We start from the raw sequence: 14,079 nt of genomic DNA, 5'->3' as shown, positions 1-14,079 counted from the left end.
AGATGGCAGTGTGCAACGCCACAGCTATATTTGTTCAATTGGATGCTCGTAGCTCGATTGGTTAAATTAACTAGCCTCTAATCTCCAGCGGTATATTCTCTACGGCCCCGAGTTATAGGCTCCGCTAATCAATCTTAGATTTCGGCAAATTTTTTTAGAGCCTTCTCCACAGATATATAGGTCCTCTGTTTGGGGAAGCCTACCGTTTATTTTGCTTGTTACGGTATCCTTTTTTTTTGGGCTCTTCCGCTATTATTCTTCCAATTTACCTAACAAGACTGATATAATTCGGTACGTCATTTACATTCATATTCATGTTACAATCTCTATCTATGAATCCATAACTCATGTTCTAATGTCTCTCATACCGATATAGGTGCGGGTTGTAAATCATGAAAAACATCTTCGCCTCTCTTCTACTCTTGGTTATTTTTCAACTTACAGCAGCTATCAATAGCGTGTGCTGCGAAAAAGATAGAGGTTGCCAAGGACCTACATATGCCTGTGGTGATAAGTTGAATGCTGGTCACTACAACAGCAACAAGAAGATGTGGTGTAAATTTAGCTCCAAGCAAGAGAAGGCCTTTTGCGATTGCTGTGAGAGTGGCAAATTAGGACCTAAGACTCAGTGCCGAGTGGACATTGGAAGAAATTGCGATAAGTGGTTCGATAATTAATTCTAGATGAGTTCCTATTTTTTATTTATAAAATATCATTCTGTAATAAGGCTGTTATAAAAAATAATAAAGAAAATGGAAGAATATTAACATTAGATCTTAAAAAATAAGAATTCTTGGGATGATTATATTTAAAAGGTGCTCTATGAATTATTTTCCTAGGTCTAGTTAGTGAGCTTAAGTTCAAGAATGGATCCCCCTCCAATTCATTCCCATATGGAACCAGTAAGTAATTCTAACAAGCAAGTCTAATCAGCACTACACCTGAAAATCCCCATTTTGTGAGAGACTTATTTGAGATCTCTCCCAAAGAGCTGATAGAGCTGATTAGCCGCGAATAGCCGCAAACGTGTCACGCAAGCTTATCCATAAAAATAAATAGATATTATATAATTAAATGCTAAGTACTCATCTGATAACTGGCATTGCCTGCGAGCGTATTTTCTACAGGATCCTAGGACTAAACATGACTGTGCCTTTCAATTATGGATTCTGGTTCATACTTTCGTACTTAGTAGGTACGAAAAATATTTATAAAGGACAAAATACCCCTATCACGAGAAGATTATTTAACGCAACATATGGGGAAAAATGATAATTTAACGCAACCTATCCAGCTATTAGTGAGTTTGAAGCCACAAAGGATTTGCCTGAGACGGAATATTTGGTTCTTTGCGAAACTATTTGCTAGAATTATCAAAAACTGAGTCGGAGGATACATTATCAGTGGTCTGAGGTCGTATGAAGCCAAAAACCAATACCATCAAGAGAATGGAACATGTAATAAATATAATGTCTGTTACAATTTCCCATAAGATATCGTCAACTTCATAATGGTTTCATAAGTTTAGGAAGGAGTGCCTTGAAAGATTTACGATTCACATTAATACTTAATACGCTCTTGTACTCAACAGAGAGAAATATACTGAAATAAATATACCACATATGCTCTCTTTAGTTAAATGTTTTCAGCATTAGTTGTGGCATGGAGTGGTTGATTTTAATAACGAAAAATATAAGGTTAAAATCTTTGTTCATTTCATAGATTAAACGTTAAAAATCCAACTTTGTCTATATCACTCATTATATTATCTATTAATTCATTAGTGTTTGTCTAGTGTCACAGTTGGATAAATCTTAAATGGTGTCGATTTAAACACAGCTATTGCCACCTTTAACGCATCTATACAAATCGCTGCCTGGAGGTAACCCATTATCGCAATATCCGTTTCTCTTAGGACCTTTCTTGCCGCTCACACAGCATTCCAAAAACTGCTTGGCTACTTTGGCTGTTTCAAATGTCCATTCTTTAGTGCTTCCACTATATCTTTTGTCTCCTCCCAAATGTTGCCCACAAACATAGGTCGGCCCTTGGCCAACTACTTTGTTGTAATAGTCTCTGCAAGAACAGGTGTAATGAGAAGCGTTAACAGTCAAGGCAGATAAAAGGCATATGAAAATGAATTTCTTGAGGACCATTTTGGTAAGATCTGAAATTATGAAGAAATAGCAGAGGTGAATGTTTTCAACATATCGTGTCAAGAGAATGCAAGATTAACTAGTAATACATACCAAGTAAAATTTAACCGAAAAATCCAGAGGAAAAGTTGCGGCTAGTTATGTATTATAGAGAATAGACTCAGGGGGGTAATTGAGGAATGCCCTTTTATAACTGAAGGTGTATTTAACACAAATACCGAATACATGAGTTCTTTTGATCAAGTTTAAACTGCACTGTTGGTTCTGTTTAGTCTAAACTAGCAATGGAAATATGAGCTATTAATCATTATGCTTGGTGAAATATTCGAGGCACCGCTAGAGAAAATTTTTGTTTGTGACATCGACCAGTCAAACCATCTCAAGCAAAATTGCCACGGATAAATTTTAGCCATCCAATAGTTAAGGGTATTGTGGCCGTTAAATCATAAGAAATTCGCTCCTTCGAAGCTTCCCCGGATCGATTCCGGCACAAAGGCTCCATCCCCAGAGAGTCGAGACTTGAGATCCCAAAAAGCTCCGTTTAAACCACTCTGAGTCAAATAGATAATAGGGCGAGCGTTTTAATTTGTGGCAAATCACGTATTATAGAGGAAGCATTTTATCTATTAATTAAATAAGCTATTTTCCATAATATTGTGCTAAATGCATTTCGATAGATTCCATCGTGATACAGGTGTTATCGATTCGATTCTTCTATAGGCTTTGATTTCTCTCAGGCGGAAAACGTGCTCTGTTTGAGTAATAGACGTATACTAATATAGTAGAGTGTAATTACGAGAGTCTGAAGCGAATAATATAATGGCATTGCACTATTCATCGGAAATTGTAAGACTACATTTTTTATATAACTTCTTACTACGCGAATTTTAAGCCATTTGACAATTTGAAAGACATGTATTGTAGGTAGCAATAAATTAAATAGAATATTCAAATGCGACATTCTCCTTAGATATAAAGTGGTCATTAGAATGATGGGGCTCGTCTAGGACATTGCATGAAAAATTTTTTGATAGATATAAATCAAAAGAGCATATAGAGAAACTCAAACATAGCAACCGGTAAAAATAACTTAACAATAGGGTATCTGGTTCATTATATAGTATTCAGTGAGGAAGTAATAGCAAGTATACACATTTATTAACAAATTGAATTAAGTCTATTGCCGCATCATGAATATGCCCCACTCATCCTCGTCCATTGGCATACGCGTCCCAAAGTTCAACGGCTCAGTTGATTCGAAACTTGTTTGAGAAGAGAGCATTTGGAGGAGTAGAGAGGGCAAGGCTTGGCTTGTCTGCGAGAGTGAGGCCTTCGAATTATCATCCCAAGAAGGTGTAGGGGATTCTGTATTAATATCGTTTGTAGTGGTGATCGGATTGGAAACTGTCTGTGCGTCCATTTGATGTTGTTTTTGTAGAAGCCAGAGCGAATCCAGCAAAAAACTATCAGGGTGGGGGATAGAGGATGCAGGGAGGAGCGAAAAATCGGATGGATTAATCGGTTGCATAGTATCCGGGTTCGCTCCAAAAAAGTTCAAAAGTTCCGGGTCAACTAGTGAATAGAGATTAAGTTAATAGCTCGATAACATATCTGCTGTAAGTGTGAATTTACCAATGCTTGGATTAATCTCGTTACGGGATCCGCTTCCCTCAGCCTCTGTTGTCATCCCATTATTATAAAATCCTTTCGGAGAGCGTGGTTTGGGAGTTTCAAAACTGTCCAAATCATTGTCCTCCAGACCAATTTTACGTATGAAAGCAATATTACGAATCATTGCTCCAAGCATCTTCGACATAAACCATACTGGCTCCAACGCTTGCAATACTTTCAAGCCCTTTAAAGTGTTTAGTTTAATACCACGTAAATCTATGCCAGTATTATAGCACAAATGGAAAGTGGTTGCGTTAAAAATCGAATAGAGATTGGGCTCTACTATGTGCATTACTCCACCGCAGTTATAGCGGCTATAGACCAAATCAATGATGGTATCGGCGGATTCACTGCAGGCCTTTGTCGAAGCAAGTAGATCTGGAGTAGGTTCTTGGCACGAGAGAGGTAAAAAGGGTCGGTGAAGTAAAATCACGCAGGTGTGATATATAATATGCATATTCGAGGAGACAGCTGAGAGATGTGGCGTTTGTTTGGAAATGGGTAGCCGTAAATGCAGAGGCAACTTGTGAAACCAAGAAAGTAGGGCATGATGCAAAGAATTGACTAAGATGTTTGGGCTCCTGGAAAGAACAACGCTTCTTTCCGAGCTGATGGAATAGATATTATTAAGTATGCGGCCGAGTATCTGATAGAGTTGCACTAAATAGCCAAAATTGGATATAACTTGGCAATGATTTGCATTTGCAACGGGCCACGGCTCCTCCTCGTCTTCTGCTTGGAAGCTAGGCACATTGCATTCGCGCTCGTCAAGCGAAATCGGTCTACCATGCCTAACTGCAAGTAGACGGTCCAACACAAAGCAGCACCAATACACGCGTTTTCGTAATTTTCGATCCCTGCGGGGCATGGAAAAAAAATAGCGATTAAGCCCTAATTCAAGCGCAATCCTGATCGCCTATCGATGGGAATTTGGGAATGAAGTGTAAATCAGCAATTCACGATACTTCAAGTGCAATGGCTACTTACTATTCCGCCGAATATCCAAGAGCGACTTGGCCGAGGGGCTCCTGGCTGGTAATAGGCTAAGAGCAGGGCCGCTTGGACGGTGGATAGGTTGGGGGTGTCGTACTCACAATCCAGAAGGAGTTTGGCACGTTCGAAGAAAATTCCACCCACTAGCTCAGGGCACTTTGAGTATGTAAATGACTTTATTCTCGGGTCATCAGAGATACGCGCCGCAATTCCATAGATTGCATTCAGTAGCAAGAGAGGAGGTTGTGTTGTGCGCAAGGAGCGAAGAAATTCGGGTCTGTCTATTACCGGAAATAGTGGGTGGAAATTGTCAAAGTATAGATGGATCAGGTGATCAGAGAGATCTGATGGAGGAACATCATAAGGATTTACATCTAACTGTTGCCAGTTACTTCTACGATGTAGAGTTTGATTCGCCCCTAGATTTAAATACCCGCTGTTGTGGAGAGCGCTATTGCGCATCAAGTATACGCCACTGGCATTTCCATGGAAACGAAAATCCTCGATCTCCTCATATATAGTGAGATCTCCTGAAAATAAATTTAATTGATTTTCCGCAACTTCGAACGAGCGTGAAGGGTCAACTTTTGATTTGTTATCATTAGGAGATTGGAATCGGAGAGTGATAAAGTCCCCAGATGACGTTTCTATAGGTGCAGTTAGCTCTGCCAAAACTGATTCAAGTCTCGGGTCATCACCAAAGAATTCCAAAAGCATCTCATGTACGCGATTCAGGCGAGTCTCGATGGCTTCGACATATCCCTTTGGCGGACCTCGCTTCCGGAAAACAGCAGCATAGGTACACGTGCAACCAATGCATTGGCAACTGCCGCAAACAGGGGCTAAACCATCGCATTTTATTTTTTTACTTCTGCACTGGTCGCATGCCCTCTTCACCCGAGAAGAATCCAAAACCTTTTCAGATTTGGGCATTATGCACGAAGAAGATTTTAAAGAAAATTCACTCCGCGAAATTAATTGGCTATCTCCACTGCACTATGAATTGTAGTGATTTTGGATCACATATCACTTGAAAGAATCTCCAACCCTTTGCATTATATGCTGATTTGTACAGAGTAATATTTTGCCAAGTGCTGAGAATAAACCACGCCGGAGATTATGGTTGAGTAGCCCGCCCTCCCACTATTTAGAGCGGGTCAAATCCCATTATCCTCAGCATATACCCATCCTAAAGTCGATCCTCTTTAGTTTTGCCAGAAAATGCAAAGAGGCTGGCTCCTATGCGAATAGTCTATAGTTATTTTACCGATATCGATTCGCTTTTAATATGAATGCCACAATATTAAACGCTATCCAACATGACTACAAGAATTCATCAGCTGATAAATATTTGCTTCCCGAGCTTTCGTAAAATATAAACTTGGATAGAGAAACATTAATTCTGTGCTAAATCGCTTGTAGTGTGAGTAGAGCTGTATTTGCCACATTTTTCAATATTTTCCGATCAAGTTCGGCTCCATCTTAAACCTATGGCTTGGAAAAGCCGTATGTTCAAGTTGAGAAGTCGAGCTAGGCATACAGTATATACATGTCTGCCGTGTTTACTATATTAAATCAATTGTGCTACTTGTTACCACGTATTTTATCAATACGTCTCTACGTCATATCCAGAAATCCTAAGATGCCTGTAATCATGATTGGACGAAAGTCTCGTTAAAATTCTCCTAAGCCCTCCAAGCCTAGAAGTAACTATTGGGTGAACAGAGTTTGATTTCCATGGAAAAGTTTCGCGAGCACAAACTTTTATTGAAAGAAGTTTATATCCGTTCATTTAGCAAAGCCAGCATTGCAGTTAACTTATCTCTGCTACATTCTCTACAAGGTATCAGTCACAAATCGGGACACCTGGGTGATTGTGAGCCTAGGTAAACTAAAGACTTAGATCAGCGAAGTCTACATTCACAAGTTTGCCGTGAGGAGAGAGTTTTCAAAATGGTATAGGAACGAAGAAAATTCGGCTTCCACCTTTTAGTACACTTCTGATTGGGGACACCTTATTTAAACCTTAGTAGCAAATCAGCTGATTTGAAACACCTTAACCATATCTCCTACTTATATATAAAGCAATATATGTAATATCTGACCTCTTCATAAGAAATCAACTATGCCTAAACTAACAGGGTGTTGTTTTTGTTTTTCGCTTCGGGCGGGAACTCTACTATTGGCATTGTATATATTAATTGCGAATGCCGCTTTATCGATGCGATTCGCTACTAGGCCAGATAGTACAGTATCTTGGACTCTATCATGGTCCATTATCGCCGCTATCTGTTCCTTGTTTGGGGTAGTTGGAGCTATTAAGGTAAGCATAAGGTAGAGATGGGAAGCAGATTATTTTGAAATGCAATAGTAAAAAAGAGTAAAAATACTGCATTGTTGCACTTTTGAGGCAAATATCTATAATAGCAGTAGAGTATTTTTTCTATGTCAGTATTATATTTAAAAGTGCAAAAAGAGGATATTTCAAGAACCAATTTTGGCATTGTAATTTTATTTCTCATCTTTCTTTTTCTTCGTATATCTATTTTTTATTTTTATTCTAGCAACACACGTTTTCTGTGTTAATATTCTCTATCTACAACCAAATCAGCCTACTGCTATCAACATTCAATATTCTAAGTCTACTTCTGGGATTAGGCTCAGACAAATTTGAATGGCCTGATAAAGACATATGTAACGATAAGCGCCATCCTGATCAACCACCAACTGAAGGTTGTCTTAGTATGATTAATATGTTTCCATTCATTATCGGCTTTTCTGCCTTCCTGGTAATTGCAGTACAAGTAAGTTCATTTGCTTCATTCCAAGCGATTTTTTCAACTAATACTATTATTATACACACTTTTTTAAACAGGCCTACTTCACGTTTGTGATTATCAGCTATCATCGTCAACTACGTGAAAAAGATGATCTCGGGGAGGGAGGAAATTCGCCCTTTTTGTCTCATCCCGCCCCGGGATATCAAGCTGTGGCCACCACAAAAGTTTGAGGGCAAATCTAAATTTATTACATATGTGAAAGCGTGTAAAAGGATTACAAGAACAGAAATTATGTGAAAGGAATAGCTAGGTGGTTGTAGATTATTAGCAGGAGTTGTTAATTAATACGTGATATATTTTTATATTTATGAGGAATGATGAATAATGTTCTACCTTTTGCATTCCATAATAATAATCGTTTTTGAATAAATTTTATTAGTTTCAATAATGTAATTTCGATCGCAATATACTGTACAAAATTAGAACACTAATATTTGGTATTGAATTTTTTGAAAAAAGTATTAAATTCTCAAAAATATTTTTTAATAAATCCCAATATTTTCTAAATATCAAGAGCTACACATTTAGCATATTAAAACATCTTTCATGTTAATATTGTTTGATAAGTCCAGCAATGAATTTTGACGACGGTTTCATTATAATGCTACTGCATTCTCAACCTTACTGATAAAATGGTGCGCACATTTACAAGCCTCGTGCTTATTCTTGGTATTTATTGTATATTGTAGGATAATGGAGATGTTATTCGTTGAAGGTTGGTCTATTAATAAGAGTTGCCAAATATCCTGGATACTTGAAAAACAAGCAAGGCCGCTCAAGTGCTCAATCAAGAGAAACGAGTTTAAACGAGATTCAGATCTGTATTGTACTTACATTTAGTTTGTATTTGTCTCCCACGAGCAACATTTTGTACTAGTCTCCATTGTATTTGCTTTGGTCATTTAAGTAGCTTACTAATGATTCTGCTAGTCTTTTATTCGCCCCAGTTTCAATTTATTCACTATAGATTTTTTAGCAGCTAATTTGAAGGTATTCGAACTTAAATTGTAACCACACTGTCTTCAGTAGAGGCTGATAATTTATTTATTTACCAGAAAGGTTCATTTAATGGGGACGATGGAAACATTTCTATTCCATCTTAGCCACAACAGAGGCCCAAGTTCGATAGAGTTAATTAGACACTACTCTAATTTTTTGTTATTGACAAGATATTGAGGCCAAAATACTGGGTTATAGCAGCTTGCCAGTTTTTCAAACGAGAAAAGATAGAAAGGTAAGCAGCTTCTTGAAATTTTTGTATAATCATCGGGTATAGCTACGAAGTTCCTGATATCGATAGCTTTTATGTTCAAGTCTCGGCTCTCTCCGGTAACCTTTGATAATATTGTCGATACTCAAATAAAGCTTATTGCGAAATTTGCCAATACGGTATATCCGATATAGTATCGTAGTAGTTGGGGCTATTTCATGCTTCTTCCATCTAAGGTTTGTGTATATAACTTTGTACAGCACCAATTAATAAATCATAATAATTTAATTTAAGAGCAGATTTCGCTCTGAAACCAGAGGACAGCTAAAGCTTAGCGCTTTATGTTCTCAGAGTTCACACTTTGGAATAGTTTATTAGAAGATATTAAATTTAAAATTAAGGATGTGATTAAAGAGCATTGGGAATCACATATTTAGAGTTAATTTTTTCTTTGCATTTGAACCAAGAGCATATATCTGGATAATGTATTTTGCATTATGTCTAAAAATAATATTGCGAATATACAATGCATTTAGTAAACTTTAGTTCTTTGTCATCCTGAGAATACAAAGAAACGTGAAAATATATAAGTAAATGGAATGTCCTGATACTTATTTTCGCAGAAGTTTCGCATGGGTAATAAAATGCTTTCAAATGGCCGAGTTTATACTCTTTTATCCATAGTATTTGGCGAATTTAACCTGGATGCAAATACGAATTAGCTCCGGAGAAAACGTGAGCATACATTAAATCATCAACTTGAAATAAATATCCAATATCATAATGCGGGTGATAAGATGAAGAAAATCAAAGAATATAAGTGGCAAGGATAGTTGTTCATTCAAAACTCTTTATAAAAATTCTACTATATAGCATGAGGAAAATACCCATTGTCGCAAGCAAGTTAACGATGTTGCTGTTCTCTCACATCCTGAAATGAGATGGTCGTAATCATTACGGATATTGCTTAGAAACAAGAATTTCTCGCATACACAAGATGATGCAAACTAAGAAAAAGATTTAGGGTCTCGACAACATTCAACTAAGCCATCATAACCTACTAGGCAAGACGTTTGCCAATTTTAAAATAGAACATCTTTAACGGCAGGAGTCCGTTTTGAATTTAAACTCTTTGGAAATATTCTCACTTCCCCTTTCGACCTTAGATAAAGGTTTCAATTGGTTATTTTAACTGAGAAGCTGTATTAAGCTTTTTCCTGTGAAGCCCGAAATTTTTTTAATTTATTATGGTTCGGAAAAATGAAATGGGGTATCAAATCAAAGCCATGTTCAAAAGATGTATAAATTAGAAGAAAATAAATATTTGCCTGACTCTTTACTTACGATCATTGCAAAATCAATTTCTGGACGAGAAAAGAATTGACAACTATAGCTAACACCATGAAGCTCAATCTTTCTATGCTTTGCGTCATGCTCTTTGCCGCTACGTCAATGGCCGCAGTACCGGGCAGAAAACACCCTCTAGATGGCCAGGTCAAAATTGATAAATGCTATCCTGGTACTGGGCCCACTTGCACCGACGGTTATTGCTGGAAGACTTGTGACTCTGTGGGTCGTTGGTGCTGGCTTGCCTGGGGCAAAGGTGCTGGCAGATGGGCCACCTGCTCCAATGATGACAACTGCAACAATAGTGATCTGGACTGTGGCGGTACGTGCAGTTGTTAAAATAATCCGAGAAAATACCAAAGAAAAATTAGGAAGGCTTTAGGTTTACTCAATAATTTGTTATACCTAAATTTAAATAAAGGCCACCATACTCCGATTCAACTACATAATCCCAAATCATGCTTTATTTAAAGTAAATTATAGACTGAGCATTCGATCAGAAATTTATGATTTGGGTTGGTGAAGCAGTTTATATATCAAAATTTACAAAAAAACAATTGTTTCAAGAAAAGCTAAGGTTTTACTATATTAGTTTGCTATTATTCTTATTGCAATATACAGTAGAGCACCATGACATAATGGAGCTTTTGGTACGCTATATGTGAACATCATAATAAAATATTACAAAAAGAATGAACATCGCTAGGTATTCATACAAATTATGTACATTTCACAGAGAAAATTCAGTATTATAACGCCGGTAATAGTATACTTTTTGTGAAATATACAAGTGAAAATACTAAAATAGTATCGATTATCATTAAAAAAAAACTATACTCCCATATAGCTTCGCTCATAAGCTACATATTTTTCACATATCAGATTATGGTCAAGTATATTGACTGCAGAGATTTCTCGTTTTCTTTTCAACTCACGGAAAAATTCGATACAATTGTTATTAGTTGAATGAATATTATTTCCAATTGAACTTGATCTTTCCTGTGTATGTGGTACTATCGCAATGCTCTCTGGTAAATCATGCTCTGGCGTGGTTGGGTGATCATTTCTAGTTTTGTTGGCTAGGGAATCTTCTGCTCGCTTCAAATCCTCAAGTATATGTTCTATTTGTATAATTAAGATGCTCCTAAAGCTGTAATGACCTTTCTCCAGTGGCCTCGTACTTTCGCTTATTAATGCATCAAGTTCTCTACGAGCCTCTTGTAATTCGCCCAAATACATTCGCATTCGAGCTCGTTCGAAACGAGTGAAATAAAATATGTAATGATCAAGTGCGATTTTGGAGCTGTGATTGATAACGGTGTCAAAACATGTTAATGCAAGTTTAACATATTCTTCATGTGGATACGATGCTGAGCAACTTTCGTAAAAGGCCAGTTTTGAGGCAATGACACCTTTAAGCATGTAACCGAGACAGTAATCATCCCAGTAGTTCGCATATTCCATGGAATTGGGATTGATTGAGCCTACGCTGGATGAGGGAGCGGCATTTGACATCGATTTTGATGGATACTGAGTTTTTCCATGTGGTCTACGATTTGGACTCAAACACTGCTCGGTGACATCTATATGGGTTACAGTTTTCTCAAGTAGTTCAAGATTCGCTAGATCCATTGAAATAGAAGTTAAGCAGTTGATCATCTGTGACATGTTCATATAGTTGTAGCAGTTCCAGATATACATGAGTTCAAACATAGGTAGGAAGAGTCGATTTCCTTGTGCAAAAAATTTACGTGCTTTCCTTGCTACAAATTTCTAGTGGCAGAGTTCAGATATAGTTGTGTTCTTGAGAGAACAGTCGTCATATAATCATGATAATTACCTCTATAGGCAAACATTTTCTACCGAAGCGATACACCTGGCGGTTTATATCTGCCATTGCAATAATCACCTCATTCGAATTAACTTTGTCTCCGAGTATATACATGGCCACAGCTCTATGATAGCAATATGTCGCCTTGGACCACATACTCTCCATTGCGAGGATATTAATCGAGTTTAAAGCTTTTTCCCAATCAAGCACTATGCAGTAGCAGAGGAACAGGTACCAGCATGAACAGTGGAGTATTTGTCTCCACTCTTGTCGTGTATGTGTTGCAAATTCAAATATACTAATTGCCGCATCAATATTAGAGGAGACCATTTGGGTCACGCCAGATATATAGAGAAAAATGATGCTATGCTCATATCGTGTCACGAGAAAATTGGAGATTTTGACAGCGGTGGTGAGATCATAACTAGGGTTCATCAAGAAGCCACTCACCACTACCTGAAAAATAGAAATGACAACATCACAGAATAGTTGCCGCAATCCGCTGCGTCCCCGTAGAGCTGCACGCTCGTAGTAGCTGGAATTTGTTTCTTGTTGCCACCCGCCTGTAGCCTTAAGGAGAGTAAGACCATATTCACGATTCCCCTTAAAGCCGGCAACCCGGAGAAGAAAGGCGTTATAACGGTGGAGCATATTAATGTAAGATATACCGATTGCTAGTATTGCAGGACCAAATGTGATACCCGAGTAAAAATCCACGTCAATATTGTAACCAGTAATGTCAATTCCATTCTCGCTTTCTTTTTCGATAGCCACTACAAATTTTCGTATCGCGCTGTAGAGAGTTTGACAACGCTTGACATAGAGGGCTGCCTTGATTAGAGGTTGATTACTACGTTGAATAAACACCAGCATAAATAGTAACAAATTGGCCTCAGCAACTACAAGTTCCTAAAATATATATAGATCAATTTCTAACCGGTAGTAAATCTTGTAAAAATTAGTTTTGCAACTAACCGCATGCCTTTGGCATCCTGTCATATTTTTGAACTCATTTACTGACGGCCCACCTAGTATAATATCACTAATCATGGTTCCCCTCGATCTCCGATATCGGGAAGCTACTTTAATTGTGGTTTCCAAAGCCATAACAGCTATATCAATTTCATCTGGTTTGAAAGTTAGCAGAGCGCGGAAGGTGAGGAGTACACTATAACCATGGGTCGAGTAGAGAGTCTTTTTGTGCCCTTTTAACAACAACGCTTCTGCATCATTCATTCGAGAATTGCAGAATAAGTCAAGTGCACGATGTGCTACAGCAATATCTGATTTTAGCCTTGCTTCTTCATGTTGCTTCACTTGCTGTATGGGGCAAAGAACCCTAAGGTCGTTTGCCACAACCTTGCCCTTCATACTTGATATCTTCTTCCACCTAGAGCTTGGAAACTATGAGGAAGAAAATTGTAATACGAAAATTTCGATTAAATAGAAAATTCGTTTTCAATTTGCGCAATTTTTGACTCTGTTTTAAATATTATTAGACCCCGGATTATCAGACAGCCGTGGAAGAATACTGACCATGCGATACACATCAGCTAATAAGTTAAAAGGGGAAAGCCTCACGCCAAATATACTATATAATAATGTTGAAATTGGATAACCAAGATACAGAAAAATTCCCAAATTTGGCAAATGGTTCGTGGCAAACGCATCAAATGCGAATAAATTATGATGAGACCGAAATTGATTCCCCAAATTTTATGCTTATACTGAAACAGGTTGTGAAGATCATACAAATCCAAGAAACTGTTATTGTTATTGGATGCATTTACGCCTTCATTCAATATGATTTTCAATCGAACATAAATGACAATTAGATAACTTCCGCTTGATACTTCAGGTCGAATAAATTTTGAGTATCACTGCTTGTCTGCAACCAATTACGCATATCTCTCCGTCGCCGCAGAGTAAAACCTTCAATCAGGTTTTTAAAAAATTTTATATCTCAGAGCCGGGACTATTCCGTTAGTTATTCTCCGATAGATATTTATTCAAATTGCTCTACATAAAGGA

At 37.6% G+C, this 14,079-nt stretch overlaps 6 protein-coding genes across 6 annotated transcripts; 3 read left to right on the top strand and 3 right to left on the bottom strand.

The window, feature by feature from the left end:
- Positions 1-392: 392 nt before the first annotated feature.
- VTP21DRAFT_2918 (uncharacterized protein) lies at positions 393-677 on the top strand (the record flags this gene model as incomplete). Its single annotated transcript, XM_069393163.1, has 1 exon — positions 393-677. One exon carries the CDS (start codon positions 393-395, stop codon positions 675-677), a length of 285 nt encoding a protein of 94 aa, XP_069249528.1.
- Positions 678-1,829: 1,152 nt separating this feature from the next.
- On the bottom strand, positions 1,830-2,156 carry VTP21DRAFT_2917 (uncharacterized protein; the record flags this gene model as incomplete). Its single annotated transcript, XM_069393162.1, has 1 exon — positions 1,830-2,156. One exon carries the CDS (start codon positions 2,154-2,156, stop codon positions 1,830-1,832), a length of 327 nt encoding a protein of 108 aa, XP_069249527.1.
- A 1,177-nt stretch (positions 2,157-3,333) lies between these two features.
- On the bottom strand, positions 3,334-5,753 carry VTP21DRAFT_2916 (uncharacterized protein; the record flags this gene model as incomplete). Its single annotated transcript, XM_069393161.1, has 3 exons — positions 3,334-3,728; positions 3,789-4,743; positions 4,815-5,753. 3 exons carry the CDS (start codon positions 5,751-5,753, stop codon positions 3,334-3,336), a joined length of 2,289 nt encoding a protein of 762 aa, XP_069249526.1.
- A 1,288-nt stretch (positions 5,754-7,041) lies between these two features.
- Positions 7,042-7,830, top strand: VTP21DRAFT_2915 (uncharacterized protein; the record flags this gene model as incomplete). Its single annotated transcript, XM_069393160.1, has 3 exons — positions 7,042-7,143; positions 7,385-7,624; positions 7,696-7,830. The coding sequence occupies 3 exons, from the start codon at positions 7,042-7,044 to the stop codon at positions 7,828-7,830; spliced, it is 477 nt and encodes a 158-aa protein (XP_069249525.1).
- A 2,441-nt stretch (positions 7,831-10,271) lies between these two features.
- Positions 10,272-10,556, top strand: VTP21DRAFT_2914 (uncharacterized protein; the record flags this gene model as incomplete). The annotated part of the gene is made up of 1 exon (XM_069393159.1): positions 10,272-10,556. The coding sequence occupies one exon, from the start codon at positions 10,272-10,274 to the stop codon at positions 10,554-10,556; it is 285 nt and encodes a 94-aa protein (XP_069249524.1).
- Positions 10,557-11,048: 492 nt separating this feature from the next.
- Positions 11,049-13,419, bottom strand: VTP21DRAFT_2913 (uncharacterized protein; the record flags this gene model as incomplete). The annotated part of the gene is made up of 3 exons (XM_069393158.1): positions 11,049-11,990; positions 12,058-12,957; positions 13,066-13,419. 3 exons carry the CDS (start codon positions 13,417-13,419, stop codon positions 11,049-11,051), a joined length of 2,196 nt encoding a protein of 731 aa, XP_069249523.1.
- Positions 13,420-14,079: the final 660 nt, after the last annotated feature.

The sequence above is a fragment of the Calcarisporiella thermophila genome (assembly GCF_041956535.1).
Source record: "Calcarisporiella thermophila strain CBS 279.70 unplaced genomic scaffold VTP21scaffold_16, whole genome shotgun sequence".
Classification (NCBI taxonomy): Eukaryota; Fungi; Calcarisporiellomycota; class Calcarisporiellomycetes; order Calcarisporiellales; family Calcarisporiellaceae; genus Calcarisporiella; species Calcarisporiella thermophila.
The sequence above is the reverse complement of the archived record's forward strand: the minus strand, read 5'-3'. Positions and strand labels throughout refer to the sequence as shown.